This window comes from Harpia harpyja, chromosome 10 (genome assembly GCF_026419915.1).
Source record: "Harpia harpyja isolate bHarHar1 chromosome 10, bHarHar1 primary haplotype, whole genome shotgun sequence".
Taxonomy (NCBI): Eukaryota; Metazoa; Chordata; class Aves; order Accipitriformes; family Accipitridae; genus Harpia; species Harpia harpyja.
This window is the reverse complement of record NC_068949.1, coordinates 18,603,544-18,619,692: the sequence shown is the minus strand read 5'-3', so window position 1 is coordinate 18,619,692 and position 16,149 is coordinate 18,603,544. Positions and strand designations below refer to the sequence as shown.

General features: G+C 38.8%; 1 protein-coding gene across 1 annotated transcript in view; it reads right to left on the bottom strand.

Moving 5' to 3' along the window:
* ZCCHC24 (zinc finger CCHC-type containing 24) overlaps positions 1-16,149 on the bottom strand; it is a 124,088-nt gene that overhangs the window by 95,324 nt on the left and 12,615 nt on the right. Inside the window, exon 2 of the mRNA XM_052798682.1 lies at positions 10,723-10,923. Coding sequence (XP_052654642.1) covers positions 10,723-10,923 — 201 coding nt within the window. The remainder of the gene's footprint in view (positions 1-10,722; positions 10,924-16,149) is intronic.

The window sequence follows — 16,149 nt, the reverse complement described above, 5'->3', positions numbered from 1 at the left end:
TTTCCTCACCCATGTAAGACCCATGGGGCAGTGTTTGGGAGGGCTAAGTGTGCACTTGGCCTGGGTGTTCTTGGCTGCCAGGTGGTGTGGGTAGCCTGGCTCAGGTGAAAGTATTGATTTGTCTGGGCTGTTGCACAGTTTTATCTATAGTTGCACACCTGCAATGTGGGTTAAAATTAGAAACGGACTTGAAACCAGTATTTTGTATATGAAACCCTTGAACGTGAGAAATGTTCGGTGTTATTCTGAACGCATGTCCAAAATTACAACTTGAGACTACGTCTAAGTCGAGTTGAAATGTGCTCGCTCTTTGCAGAATGAAAAAGGAATTGTTTACTGGGTTAGTAATACAAAAGATCTCAAAGAGGTGCTGCTGTACTCCTATGCATGTTTCTGCACAGTCAGGGAATGAGTTGGAAACAGAGAGTAGCAAGTATCTTGTGGAAAAACAGACACAAATCTGAGGATGAATTAGGCATCAAGATTCTGTCATTTCAAAAATGTCTGCTGTTGCTGCTAAAATCCCCAAATGTTTCAACTTAAGTGCCTATCGGTTTTATTGCCTTAGCTAATAATTTGACACAACCAGGGTCTGAAATGAAATTCTTATTCTTTGTTTTCTCTAATTACTACACCAACGTTTTAGCTTTTCTGCCCCATGAAGGAAATGCGGAAGAATTTTTCTCTTAAAAAACAAGCTCCTACAAACCTTGGAAATGTCTCCTTAAATAAGTCTTCTATCAGTAACGTGACAGGTCATTTCTAGTGTAAAATACAAAATGTTAAGGAACGAAGTTTACAGTAGGCTTACACCGAGCTTGATGTCCATGAGGCTGACATCCATGCATCAGTATAGCACAAAGACTTGTGTTCCTGATCCATGCAGTGCTGCCTTCTCTCCTGCTTCTGATCTAACTCGCTCAGCCAGTCTGAAGGGTATATAAAATCCCACAAGGCATAGATGGGCATCAGTTACCTGAGAAACTCTGTTCACATCTCATAGTAGACCTTTTTATAGCTATAAAAGGGGCCATGTTGAAATACATAAGGCTTCTTTTACATTTATTGACATAAGCCAGATACAGAAGAATAACACCAATACTTGTGCTATTCCAGGGCAATGGAAGAGGAATCGATTTCCACTTAGTATCTTAATTTCTTGAGGGAAGTGACACAACAGGAGGGAAAGGCAGGACTGAGAGGTACATCTTGACAGCAGGAAAATGAGAGGGGCCCCCTGGGTTGGATTTGTGTCCTCACAATTTACAGACTGTCCTGGGACAATCAGAAAAGCAAGAAGCTGAGCTGCCACTGCTAGCTGTTGCCAGCAGAAACCGCTGCTCTGCCTTTAGCAATTTGCTCTCGTTCTTCGCTGCTTTTGTTATGTGTTTGCCAGCTTCTTCCTCTGTACAGTAAGTTAAAAGGAAAAAGGAGGGAGAGACAAGGCAGTTCACTTCTCTGACAGTCACTTTCTCTTCAACAGCCAGAGCGTGCCCTGTTTATCTGACACCATCCCAGCCTCTGCTCAGACCTTGTAGGCCTTCTTTAATTGGGCATGGGGATTATCAGAAAATGCATTTTCGTTTTTGAGAAATAGGGAAACGAGTTTCTCTTAAAACTGGGAAGGAGAGTTGAAACATTGATACATTTGGCAGACGTGAAAATTTTCAGAATTTCAAACCAGAAATACCAAGATATAAACGTTCATTTGGGTAAATGAAGTTTATGAAACATCGCAAAACAAACTCTTGCAAAACAAATTAAAACCATTGCAAAGTGGTTTCTTCCACTTCAGATGTCCACTTCAACCTCTTTTGCTTTTTCAGCTGAACACCTTGTTGAAACAGACATTTTCATAGAGAAAAACTCCTTTTGAAAAGAAGTTATTTGATTGACTTTCTAAATATAGATTAAATGAAGCTACAATTTTACAGGAAGTGTTTGTGCACGGACATTTTGACAGGTGTTACTTCCGAGGTTTAGGGTCTTCTGTTTTCTCTATTTGTTTAATAATAGAGAATTATTGTTGTAATCAATGCCTGTTTGCTTCAACTTTCATGTTTCAGCAGTATTGTATTTTGCAAGAGTGTTTTATTTAAAAGCACAGTGAGGAAGGATTGTGGTAGATGTTAGAGCTGGGAGATACAGACATCTTGAAAAACAATCAGTGATCTCTTATTGCAGAGCATGAAAATATAGTTAATTATCATAGAATCACAGTATCATTAAATTTGGAAGGGAGGTTGGGAGGTCACCAAGTCCAACCTCCTCCTCAAAGCAGGACCAACTCTGAGTTCAGGTCAGGTTTCCTAGGGCTTTGTCCAGTCAAATCTTGAACGCTTCCAAGCATGGATGGCATTTCCACAACCTATATTTCACACTAAACCAAAATACTTTTACAAAGTGAGAAAACACGACTCACTTAATCTTCCGTTACTCCTTTCTTATCAGTGCAAATGAGGAATTGATGAACTAGTGCAGTTTTGACCTGGTAGTTCTCTCTACCTTATCTATAAATCGGCTTGTGGAGGGCTGGAAACCAGACCTTACTTTCCCTCTCAGGAGGAATGCTTGCAGTATTCATTTCCAAGCTAAGCACTTAATTACAGTTTATCAGGAGTTTTACTGCAAACTAAGCAAATACCAGATTGTTAGTAAACAGAGTTCAGATTTAAACCAATGCAATAGCTATGTTCAGTCTACTTCAAAGGAGTTTATAAAAGTCTCTCAGTGGCTTGCACAGGATTTGGATCTGGTCTGTTGGGCATGGTTTTTAAATATAAATTATGTACATTTAAGATAATGAGTTGTATTATTAGTACACAGAGATACAATAGTAGAAACATAAGGCTGGGAGATGCTTTGGGATGTTCTCTCACTTGTCCCTGCACAGGATCACCCACGAAAATCCTGATATATGTTTATCTATACTGTTCTGAAAGTCTTCCAATGATCAGGAGCCTTCCCAGGCACCCTATTTCAATGTCTCACAGTTACAAAGAGCAGCCTAGTTGAAGTCTGGTACTCTGGACTCTTTAGCTGTGGATCTGGAAAACAAACTGTGCCCTTCATGCAAGGTTTTCTACATATTTGCAAATTATTAAGGAGTCTTTTTGTGGGAGCAAGCAACACTGGTTCTTCAGTCTTTCAACAGAAGTCATATTTCGGGGACACTAAATCAATTTTTCTCCTCTCCAGTCTTCCCTGAATTACTGTGCTCAACCTGGACCCAGATGAGGCTTTACCAGTGCTGAAACCTTATTCAGTTTAAATGCCAGGTTATCCATAAGGGTTTACATTTAAACAGTACTCTTTTCCTGATATCCACCTTGTTGCCAGTGAGCAACCAGCTTGAAATTATCTAAATAGTAAATATGCAAATCAGATTCAAAAGTAAATAAAAAGAAGTTGGAAAACCTCAATGAAATGAAATCAAATTCTGTCACACAGTCCATTGGTAACCATCACGCAGGACATGAGATTCCACTCCAGGGTCACTGCAAAGACCAAGCAAGCATGCCCTCTGAGATTATTTGCCTTTATCACATCTGTTTACATTGCATTTCCCACGGAAAAAAAAAGTTTGAACTTGTATCAGTAATAAAGACTGAACCACAGTAATAATGACTTAGTGATGGTGCTGAAGGAGGAGTTTGGTTTTGGCTGGTCTTCCAGACTTTTGGGAATGTAATATTGAGTGGTGTGCTAGACAGGAAAGGGGCACAGACACAGTTCACTAGATATTTCTGTTTTCTTTTTCACTATCTAACTGCTCTTATTCTGGTATGTTAGGATTCAGTATCTTCTTTCCAAGCAACCAGTTTATCAAACAACTGGACATAAATGCCACATATTATAGCCACAGTTTTAAAACTAGTACTTTGGGAGCATGCTCTCAAAGCAGGGCTCTTTGGATTCCCTCTACTTATATAGAGCTGCCTCTCTGATAAATAGTTTAAATCCATGATATGCATAGCGTATTCAGAATTTCCAAAACAGAGCACAATGGGTATTTTCTGATGTTTCAGACTCTTAAACAGCTTATATTTCCAGAGGTAAAATGGATAAGACAAAATTACAGCCCACCATACCTTCGTTACAAGATTTCTGCAAGTGTTCATAATAAAAGTAGAAATTATGTGAGAAAATATATCCAGCTAATCTCAGAAACTCTGAGAAAACTTGGCAGGGCTAAGTTCAAGCATGTGAGAAAAAAAAAAAACTAAAACCCGCAATAAATTCTGTAGTATATTTGATATCAAAGTCCAAATCATCTAAAATAATTTTATGCAGGTTCTGAGTGGAAAAATATGAATAAATGAAAGTAGTATGTTGTGTATAAACAAGACTTTCGAGAGCCTCAAATTGTTCCAGTATGTCATAATGTGGAAGTTTAGTATGTGCATAGGTATTTACAGAATGAACACCTAAGAATTACTATTTCTTATAGAGATATATTTAGGTGAAGAATGCACTACACAAAATGGGTTAATGTATCAAAATGTATTTCAAAGCTAGAGAACCAAGGGACTGGATATATACAGATTTGTTTCCTAGAGTGCCACGTGCAGTTTGAAAACATATAGCAGAGTTTAACAGCTTTTTCTTCTTTGTAAGACAGGCATACAGCTTCTCTCACAGTACTGGTCTTACTAAAATCAGTGCTACTGCACCAGAGATGAGTTTAGCTGTTGTTTTCTTTTATTATGTCTCCCATATTTTCATCTTTAACTGTATAAGAGGAATACTAATTTTGGTGATTCAAATACTGCTTTACTCATATCAGGGATTCCACTGTCAGGTCAGTAATAACTCTCTAAGCCAACAGAATTAAAGCATGAACAAGAGAGACCTGTACAGCACCAGACCAAATGCCAGCAAGTACACTCCAATCAAAAACTATGGTGGAACCTGCAAAGCTGAGCCATACAGGGTTTCAGATTCCTGAGAGCCCCCTCATCATATAACTGAATAGCAATACTGATATTTCACTCAGTTCAATGGAGAAAAGATGTGTTTATTTGGAAGCCATCACCCGATACCCAAAAGACTACTGTAAAATGTAGCAACAGTCAAAAATTATTATTTTCAAAGCAAATTCTAAAATTTTTCAAAGTGTATGACCTCCTTTAATTCCAGAGATTTCTGAAACCTCATCTTCCACTTAAAAAATAAACTTCAAGAGGTTTATGTTTGTTTTCTGTTTGTTTTGCTTTTTTCGAATATTAAGATCTCTAAGCTAAAAACCAGAAAGGTAAAATCTGTCTTTGTAAAGATGGCAGCTTGTTCCTCACTGCCATCTTAGCCAGCCTTTGGTACCTGGAGAAAGCACAGCTGTGGACTCCTTGAATATTGCAGACATTTGAGATCCTTGCACAACCATAAGGCACAAGACAAATCAGATTAATGTTTCAGGCATGAAAGTTGCTGCAATCTTGCAGCCAAATAGCTGCCTGCTGAGCCAACTCTACTGCCAAAGATCCACTGTATCTGACCACAGGGAGGGACAGCTTCAGGGCAGCATGATCTGGCAGACCAAGCTATGGACTAAGAAGAAAGGACTAAACTCAGCTTGACACTGATTTCTTCCACATCCTGCATGAAACCACAAAAGCAAATCTATGCAAACTCAAGCAGCCACAGTAATTACCTACTACTCCCACTGCCTTGAATATGTGTTCTCAAGGTACTTTAGTTTTACAGGATCTGCTTCAAAGATCACTGTTGGCAATGGAAAGACTCCCACTGTTGGCCTCATTAATGTGGATCATGCCATACATTTCATTCACAGATTTAAAAATGCAGTGCAAAATGAGGCTAATATTGTTTACCATTACATTTACGTCTGTGGTAATATGTCTGTACTTCTGTGAGCACGCACATGCATTTCTATGAGTATAGTGTAAAATTGGAAAACACACTGTGTAACAGTTCTGTATCTCCCAGGGACTGGACTAAATAGTTGCAGTGCACCAGGGATTTGACTGCAGAATGGAGATATTTGCCCATTTGTTTTGTTTTTTTTTTCCCACCAAGTCTCCATGATGTGAGACTTCCTTGCCTGTGTAGAAATTTACAGGAATTGTCAGGAAGATTTTTTCAGAGAGCCTGGTACTGGCACAGCGATCAGACCAGTCTCCTTGTGCAGCATTCAGAAAAGCATGGCTGGAGCCATGTATTTTTCGAGTGACTAGGCCTGCACATATTTTCACAAAAGGATTTGACAGTACTTGAATAAAGTTAGGACAGAGAGACCTGTGGATGGAACCGGTGCTTGACAGAAACACAAGGTAGGTCAGTTTGGAAACTTTGAATACAGAGATGCTTTGCCGGAGCTCTGAGCTTGGACCTCTACAAGTACAAACTTCGTTGCTGCCTTTGCTGTTAAACCGTTACTGCCCAAATTAACAAGAGGAATGACATATGCAATAAATGAGATCTAGGATCTGTGTCCACATATTTCCTTTCCAAAGAAGATTTTGAACCATGGCAAAGGTTCAATCACTCAGCAACTTCTTAGAACCCGAACTAGGTGTTTTATTCACAAATGTCCATATATACTGTATCTAACACCATACCCTATTACCTGTTCTTTCCGCATATTAAACCTGTATGATAGGTCTGATTTTAGGGTGACGACATCATGGAAGGGTGGTAACGTCAGTAACATCCCTATACTGTAAAGGAACAAGATTCATTTTGTATAGGCCATGCATAGTACAAACGAACCCACTTTTTATATTTTGTAGGATTTCAAAATATAAACTACAGGCATAATGGGTGAAAAGAGACAATGTAACTTTTTGAAAAAGGTGTTCTATGAGTTTCTATATCTGCTAGATAAATAAATGTCATAAAGAATCATATATCTTAACTATTACTGGCCCAGAACTCATCATTATTTGCCCTGGCAAGGGGAAGAAAACCTATGGCTATCATGCATATGCAAGATGTACGTTGGCACAGTACCTTTGAGTATACAAATAAGTAAACAAAGTTTTGATAAGTCTATATACGTATATATTTATATATCACAAAACTAACCACTAGTAAACCAGAGAAGTACTCTCATTCCTCACCTTCCTTGCTATTTAAAGAGAAATATTTTGTATATTTGATGGCACTGTCAATGACAATTTAAGAGCATCACTACATTAAGTTTAAGAGCACTGCTTTTAACCTTTATTCTCTAGACATTTTTCAGTTCATTCAAGTCAATAGGAGTTCTGTATGTGAAAGAACATCAGAGAGGTATGAGTAAGATGTTATCGCCTAAGCCACTGAAACTCAAAAATTAGTTCAGAGAAAATGTAGATATGCTATAAAGATGGCACTAAAGATTAAAAGTGCTGTGTTTTTTATAGACATAATAATTGCAACAAACCGTTTTTGCAAATGTAGGCAAATTGGAAATGATGAATTGCAGCCATAACATTGCTCTCATTTCTGGTAGTTTATCACTACAGATCACACAAACTACGTGCTAAAATAATAGAAGTTTGCTAAATCCCATTTCAATTCCCAAACAGATAATTTTGGACAGGATATTGGACAAACTGCAGATACCTGAGGTACTCAAATACTAAAGCTAGCCTTTTTTGTTTATAATTATTTAACTTCCTAGAATATAATCATCACTTAAGATATAAATCTGAACCGATACATGTATTTTCATCAGTATGGTATACTATCAACTTTTACAGCAACAGAAAAAGAACACACGTCTTTACAGTGTTTATAACGAGCAGAATTAAGGGAGGATATAAAGCCTCAAAGTTGTTACACAATTTCTTTGTTATGCAGGAAAAACTCCATTAAAAAAAACGATTTCAAAATCTGTTTCTTATTAGGCAGTCACATAAAAAGAAAATAAAAGTACCGTATGATTTACTGATATGCATTTTGTCCAAATCAGATTAGTTTATCTCTTTTCTCTATCCAAATTTAAGTACTTTAAAAATGCATAGCTACAGCCCTTTTTTGATAGGATTTGCAAAACAACTTTCATTTTTGACAGCACTAGCAAAACTAAGCATCAAAATCTAAGCTATTAAGTAATGCATATAATGTTCAAATTAAGAAATCAGTTATTGTCAAAAGCAGTGGTAACAAATGGGGTCTTTCAGACAAAGGCCTGATCCTGCCGTTGGTGGTCCCTTTTCGTGCATAATGTTTTCAACGTTTTGAACATAACTTGAGCACACAGGGTCATCCCCCGTAGATCTGTCCTCAAATTTAGATAACATAAGGGAAGTGCTTAAGTTTCTGTGAACACTTAAGTCTGCTCTTTTTCAAGAAAGCACTTACATACTGACTAGACCATAAAACACTTGCTTGTGTTAGAGATCTCCAATAAAGCAGAACTAATTTCGTATCATCTGTTCCTTAAGAAACATAAACTTTGATCTATAGAAAAAGATACATGCATACACAGCAAAAGGCACTGATGAGATCTGTTCTGGGATGCCATACATACATGTAGTCACACATGTGCAAGGGGATGAAAAGCACAAGAGGACAGCCATGAGAAGGACTGGGGAATAGAGAGTCCATCTACTTTTTGTGAGGAGACTGAGAAAACCTGGCTCGGTTAGTCCTACAGAATGAATGCTGAGAGAGGATACGATTGCAGTCTATTAATACATCCCGAGATAAACACCAGGGAGGGAGAAGAGCTATTTCAGTGGAGGACAATGCTGGCAGGAGAACAAATGACTATAAAGTGGCCATGAGTTACACTTATCCTGGAAATTGGAAGATTTCTAATTAGGAGAGGACTAAGGTTCTGGAGCAGCTTCCCACATCAGCAGTAGCGAGGGCAAAATACTGAAATACTTCCCAACTAAAACTTGATCAGTTTACAAAAGGGGCTGTATGATACGGCTGCCTGTAACTGTAGAAGACTGCATGAGTGAACAAGCAGACGCCTCCTGATCCTGTGTTCCTTCACTCACTAGCTCATAGGCCAGCCACAGAGTATGCGCTGTAGGAAGTCTTTTCATTTCCTGGTTCACAGAGAAACTGAAGACATTACCAGTGAAATCTTAAAAAAAAATTACACAGGATGTGCACTTCAAGTGAATTAATCTTCCTAAAGGACTCTTAATTTGTTTGCATCTCCTGGATTTATATGGGTATGTCTTCAATTTTCATTAACTGTTTATTAATCCCTAGTGCCTCAAACTGTAAAAATACCTATGAAATAAACAATGCATTACTGCTCCAATACTGACACATTCACTTGGGACCATCTGTGTGAGCTGCAGCTTGCACATATTGATCATCGAGACACCTGTTGCATTCATTTGGTTTCTTACACAGCGTGGCACAGACATCTACCTACCCCAGTGCAGCACTCTTTTACTCTGCCGCATATTTAGTAGTTGTAGTTTTAATTCCCTTGTTAAGTAATGTATGGTATTACACTGTCCTATCTCTACGTTTTGCTGTAACATGCTAAACTGAGTACATTAAACACAGAAGTATACAAACCAGAGTATTTTTGATCTCCTAGCAAAGAAAATTTCAGGTTTTTTCCTAAAGAAAACTGTCACTCAATGTATATTGAAATAATATGAAGTAAAAATATTTTCAAGTGCCACACCTAAGACTGCAGATGTACTTTAATTCCACAGCTTTCATTAGAATTAAAGAAAGATATACATCTAAAGTCCATGAAGAAAACAGTTTAGTCTACACATAACAGCAGGAGGAATACACTCAATTAAAGCTCATCTGACATTAGACTGGATTTCATGCTGACCTTGCTCAGCTGGCAGATGCTTTTTCACCTGTGTTTTGGCTTATATATGTCTGACATCCTCAAATGCAAATTAACTGCAGCTAATTTTATGCAGATTAATTCTGCTGAAAGTCACACATTAAGAGGGTAGGAGGTTAAAGTTGTAGTGAAGTGGATGCTGGTAATGTCCACATCTGTATTTCCAGAGTATTGGCAGCACTTCAATTTCTTTGGGACTCTACACAGAGTATTGTTAGAGTTGTGAAAGTTTAAGCCAGCAACACGACTGCATCCAGCTGAAACTTGAGAGGATGGAGAAACCTTGCACACTGTGGCTTGGAGCCTCAGAAAAAAAATTTGCAGATTGGTGACTGGTTTTAGTGCACACTGGTTTATACCTCTTTTCTAAGGAAATAAATATTGCCAGCTTTGCCACTACAAAAAAGTTCTAGGAGTCCAAGACCATCACATCTTGCCAAGTACAGCAAACCTCTTCTATGAGATGAAAGACATTTTGCACCAGAAATACTTGGAGCTTGTGTTACTGCAACACTGATTCAAAGTTCTTACCCAGTGTAACAATTACTTCTCCTTTAGCATATGTAACTTGTTATATTTTTATTAAGTGCCATTACTAAACTGACTATACAGGGTGCTGGTTGAAAACGTATTTTACACACTCTCTTTGATAGAAAATTACATAGTAGCCATTTTTAAAGTTTCCAAAATCTACTTATTCATGTGCCTAGATTAATATCTTTTGTAATGCTTATTAGGCAAATGAAATAGCATATTTTTTTCCATCAGCATTGTGATAAAGAATAGATTAAAAGAACACATGGCTGGCTTGGCACTTTCTCAAGATATTTCTTCAGTGCTACTCACTCTAAAGAATTATTTCAGTCAAATTCGGTGTTACTAAGTCAAGGAATGGTCAGAATTTGCATGAAGATTTTTCCAGAATATTGTATATTCCTTACCTGTGGGCAGTCTTTGATGTAGTGTCCCTTGTTAAAGCAGAGGTGGCACAGGTAGTTAGGAGGTGGCCTCTTGCTGGGTTTTCTGGCTTCTGAAGAAAGGGATAGGTCAGAGAAATGCTCAGTGAGGGAGCTTAGCCCATCCACAATGTTATTAAGAGAGCCATAAGGCGATGCACTCTTGTACAGACTGCTGTTCAGAGCCTGCAAAAGAAAAGAAAAAAGTCACATGAAACATAGTACTCTATTAAGTATTGTTCTGAGACTGATCTGAGTAGGGGAAGCATAAAAATAGCAGAAAAAATGTGATTTTAAATTTTTTTTTTATTTCATTAAGAACATGGCTGCATATTTGAGGAGAGTAATATACAGGCCATTAATAAAGAGGTTTCATGAAGGCTGTGCAATGGAGCTGGCCACCCCACTGCTGAGGAAACTATTGAGCTTGCCATGGTTCACTTAGTTCCAACCTTTCCACCAAGCAATGATTGCTTTCTTGTGTTTGATCATACCACATTCATGGTACGGTTAGAATATGCAGGCAAAAAGCTGAAAGAACAACCCACAAAAGGGAATGGTTTTGTGTCCAGAACTACCTACATAAACAATACTGAAGTCAGGGAAAGGAAAAGAACACACACACAAAAAAAGTAAAGTAATTTTTAATTTCCAGTCTAGTTAATGAGACAGTCAACATAGAGTCATGTGTTCAAACAATAACAAGAAACATTCAGATCTACATCTGTCTTGGATTTTCTAAGGGGAAACTTGCTGTGATTTAAACATTTCCTGATAAACAGTAAATACCTAGTTTTTGTACTTCACCTCAATACAATCTTCACTCTCTCAATCCGCAAATCAAAATCAGGAGCTCCTAATTTGCCATTCAGTAGTTTAGAACAGCAGGAAACTCATAATCACCTAAATAGCTAATCTCTGTAATGGAGATAACAAGGATTCATTCACTTTAATGTGTTAAGGCTCAAAAGAAACTGCATGGTAGGAGTTTAAAAAGTAAGTAACAACTTAAAAAAAAAAAGTAACATAATAATGAATCACTGTAGAAACAGGACCAACTATTGACAGTCCTCTCCACCCTGAATTGATGGGGGACATTTCACAGGGTGTTTCTATGTTAGGTCTGATACACCTCACAATAATGCTATGCTCATGTAATTCTCCTGGCATCAGAGAATTACTGCTGGCTTATGGGAAAGTAACGTAAGAAGAGGTCCAATCTGTGCCTCTGTGGAGACCTTGTTTTTCAGTTGCTATTAAATCCAAGTATTTCAATGGAGTCTTTATGTATGTCATATATGTTTTCATATGTTTATATATGTTATATACATAGTGAAGACATGCACTGAAATTGATTTAGAGAGTTTGTGAAATAAATCTGAAATGGAATTACACTTATCTCGGAGATCTCAAACATTCAGGATGTCTGCACAGTTAAGTTCATTTTCTGGGTGACAGTCACATACCAAAAGAATCATATTGAAGCTTTAGGCACAATTACCTGGATGAGTCCCAACTACCACTGAATCCCATCCCACAGCAGATGGTGTATACTGTAAATAAAAATTCAGCCTCAGTGGCAGACCACCGCCATACAGATAATCCGCTTCACCCACCCTCACTATAGTCAAACACAACGTGCTGAGCTCCACTGACCCCTCTTACAAAGCTGAAGCTGGTGCACGGCAGCAGGATCAATGCAAAGGGCCACAGAGTAGAGTCTGATCTCATGGGGGACTTCACACCTGTCCTGGCACTGAAACGCCCATCATTTCACCTGCAGCATGGCATAGTTCTATGCTGGTGCAAGATGTTCTGGCTGCTGAGAGGAGAATCAGCCACTTTGTTTCAGGGGTTAAATCCATACATTTTGAAAGAAAAAGCTATTTCAAAAGCTAATGAAAAGGTTTTAGCTGCTCTAGCCATCAAGCAACCAAAGATACCTCCAACGGTCACTGGAATTTATTTTCTAGGATTTATTGGACACTATTGGAATGAGAAATTCTTGGCAACAAATTGTTAAAAGGAAGGGGAAGTGCTACGGATGCCAAAATAGTATTAATTAAGGGTCTTCAAGAAGTTCTTGTCTCCCTAGGAGCCACTTTCTCTTACATACACTTGGAATAACACAAAATCTTTCTTTTTAAGAGCCCCTCTTGCCAAGAGATTCTTAAAGCACTTCACATGCATTACACCCATCAGTAACTTTGCAAATTCCATATTATCTGACTTTTATAGAAGGGTGGGTGTATGGACACACAAAATGTGTGAAATCCCAAATTCTTTACCCATTGCAGAAATCTGGAATGTCCCCTGGTGATGTAGAATGTATAACTCTTGCCCATCAGGAGGCTGCTATTTCTGCCCCCAGGGCCAACCCAGTGACAAAACAAAACAAAACATATCTATCTGCTGCCTTCAGTGGGCTTTGAATTGGACATATGGCTCACAATGGCGATTACGTATCTTTTACGCTGGGCTATTACTCCCATTATAAGGGAGCAATCTGGCACCACGACTGGATATTATGTAATTCACTCCTCCATCAACCCTTCTTGGCACATTTTAGGTCAATACAGAAACGTAAGGGTTGCAATGACTACAGTTTTGCCCACTTACTCAGCAAACATTTACAAACTTTTGTTTGTTTCAACCACGGCAGCCAGAAGCCTTGTCAAAGGCCAGGATTCCATCGCACTATAGGCTGTACTGACACTAAATCATAATCTTAGCAGCCACCAATGGCTTTGTGGCCGAAGCATGACACATGGCTCTGAAAGTGGCCACCTGGTTCAGCTGGCAGGGCATTTGTGCGATACGTGCCAAAGTTGGACACGCCGAAACATCCAGTCTACGCACGCCACCATGAAACAAACTTCCCTATAATTATCTTGAGGCCCAGTGTTAAAAAAGGAAAAGACACAAATATAACATCCCAGAAGATGACAGTAAAGGAGATGGACATTGCCAACATCACTGGTGCTTCAAAGAACAATGAATTCGTTAAGGAAAATTCCTAGAAGATCCCAAGATGCAGCCCATCCCTTCTGGTGCAGAGTAAGGCAAAACACTTCAGCAGTTCCTGCCAATCTGACCTGGAAAATGGTCTTAAATCAGTTTAACTCCGAGCCAATGTGAAAAACACATCAATCTGGCACTTGAAAGGTGCTATAAAGAGCACCAGCACAAACGGTGCTACATCCTGTTGCTAGCTGTGGAAATCTCCAGTTCTTCAGAAGGAGATGAGGAAAAAAGCCTTTCCAAAAAGCCAAGTTATACAATAAGGGTGGTGGGAAAGTTCATCCTGGCCCCTGGATCAAGTAGCGAAAGCTCAGGAACATGTAATGAATGTGATGAAAGCAAATGGTGATTTAGTCCATTTTGTCTTTGTAGAAGACAAGGGGTGAATCAATATTGCTGAGATACATAAAACAGGGTGGGTTTGGGGTGTTTTTGTCTGGGGCACTTAATTGAGCAAATCAGCAATTCAGCCCTTACTAAGTGTTTGCACTGCCGCAAAGGGGATTTTTAAGAAGGGTTTTGAACAAAAACTTTGAATTAGCTTCATACTCAAAGAGAATGTCCAGGGGATGATCAGAGTGACAGGGAGAATGTTGATGGTCTCACACAGATGACAGTAGGAAGGAAAACAGGAAGAAGGAAATGCATTCTGACTCATTCTGGTCTTGAGTGTATTGGTACACATCTGGGAGGTGGCAGGGAGCCTGCTCCTCTGATGAATTCCACCAAAAGCAATGGCTGCTTTGCATTCAGAGTGTGCCATTAGCAAAGCCAGTCTATTTCTTTAAAAAAGTAGACAACAAATAACACCTTTCAAATAGAGTCTCTTTTTGAGCTATAACAGGATAGAAAGGATTTGGCAGTGAAGGGGTTAGTGCTCTCAAGAAGCCAAAAGACCACACTGCGAGTCCTAATTACAAGGCTCATCAGGCCAGCTGCAATGAATTCAGGATTTCTTTATCTTGCTGTACTGGGAGGATGGGGAATATGGTAGTAAAACTTAAGAACTGGCTTGGTGGAAAGTTTGAGCTGATAATGTAAGTTTGTTTGTTTTTTCTTCCTATGAAACTTGTTGACTTAGTTGAATGTGAACCAAACTGAAAAATCTGGTGGTGTACTTTCCAAAGGTAACCTCTCTGCTCAGTAGATCTTTAAACTGTATCTGTTGGTGGTGTTGGGTAGTAAGGCTTCCTTTGTTATTTGTTTGCTAAGTGTTTCTAGTTAAAGGACACGTAATCTGTAAGGTTGCAGTGTGGTCCTGTGTGAAAAAGGAAGCTATTGTCTTCTATAGCTTCATTACTCTGATTTCCAGTTGGGTAACATATGTGAGTGACTCAAGAGTCCCAGCATCTAACTCACCTCTAAGAAATTCCTAGTTAAGTGAATGATCTGGCAAATGCTTTTGATTCCCTTGGCTGGTCCCTGCCTTTCAGAGACAACTTTTGGGACTGATGTGCCAAGACGTGGATAAGGAAACACTGAAACAGAATTTATCTCTTCAGCTTCTTTTTTAGCAATGGTATAATGTTGAAAATAAAGACAATGGTACTGTTATGAATACGCAACGAAAGATTTGAACAAATAGGTGGCAAGTCTTACTTTCCAAACTTCCTACTAGTATGGCTACTGCTTTAACTGTAAAGGTATTTTTACGGGGGAGCAGAAAGCACAGATAGCATGACAGCATCTCGATTATGACAACGCTTAATTCTGCCCAAAGGTGATAGGATTACCTATCTTCCAGAACAGCTGATATGAATAAGTGATGGCAACCTGTTTATGTGGGAACAGCATCTTGTTATTAGGACTTATAGGAGCTAAGAAGCAAAGTTTTTAGGCATGGGATGGGAAATGTAGAGGCATATCTGGAAAATTCAGTTTCTGCCCTAAGTTTGGTTTGTGGCTGCTGGACCCTTAAGGCAGTGATAAAGGGGTACAGATCCACCAGTTACCTGAAGCTAGAATGACCTGCACTGGTTGAAGTGGTTGACAGGCTGCATCTGGCTAGTACATTTGTTTTGTGCTCTTGGGGTTGTTTGGTTTTTTTTTTAATTTAAAAACTATACTTTGAAAAACCACTGCTCCCCCCCCAAAAAAAAACCCAAATAAAAACCAAACTACACTGGTACCCCTACACAATATCGTAGAGAGAAAGAAATATTTAAACCAGCGAAATGAGCATGAAGAAAATGCACCTTCTTGCCCCCTTTGAAGTCATCTGCTGTTAGTGCAATAGCTAAAACTGGATAGGAGAAGCCATGTAATGTTCCCACACTGTTGGATTCTGTGCATAGTATCCCTTGTCACAGATATCCTTCTTTGCTCCTGCTAGTTAAGGGATCTAACACTGAAGTTGGTAGAGGCGACTACTCCACCTTAGCAGGATAATTT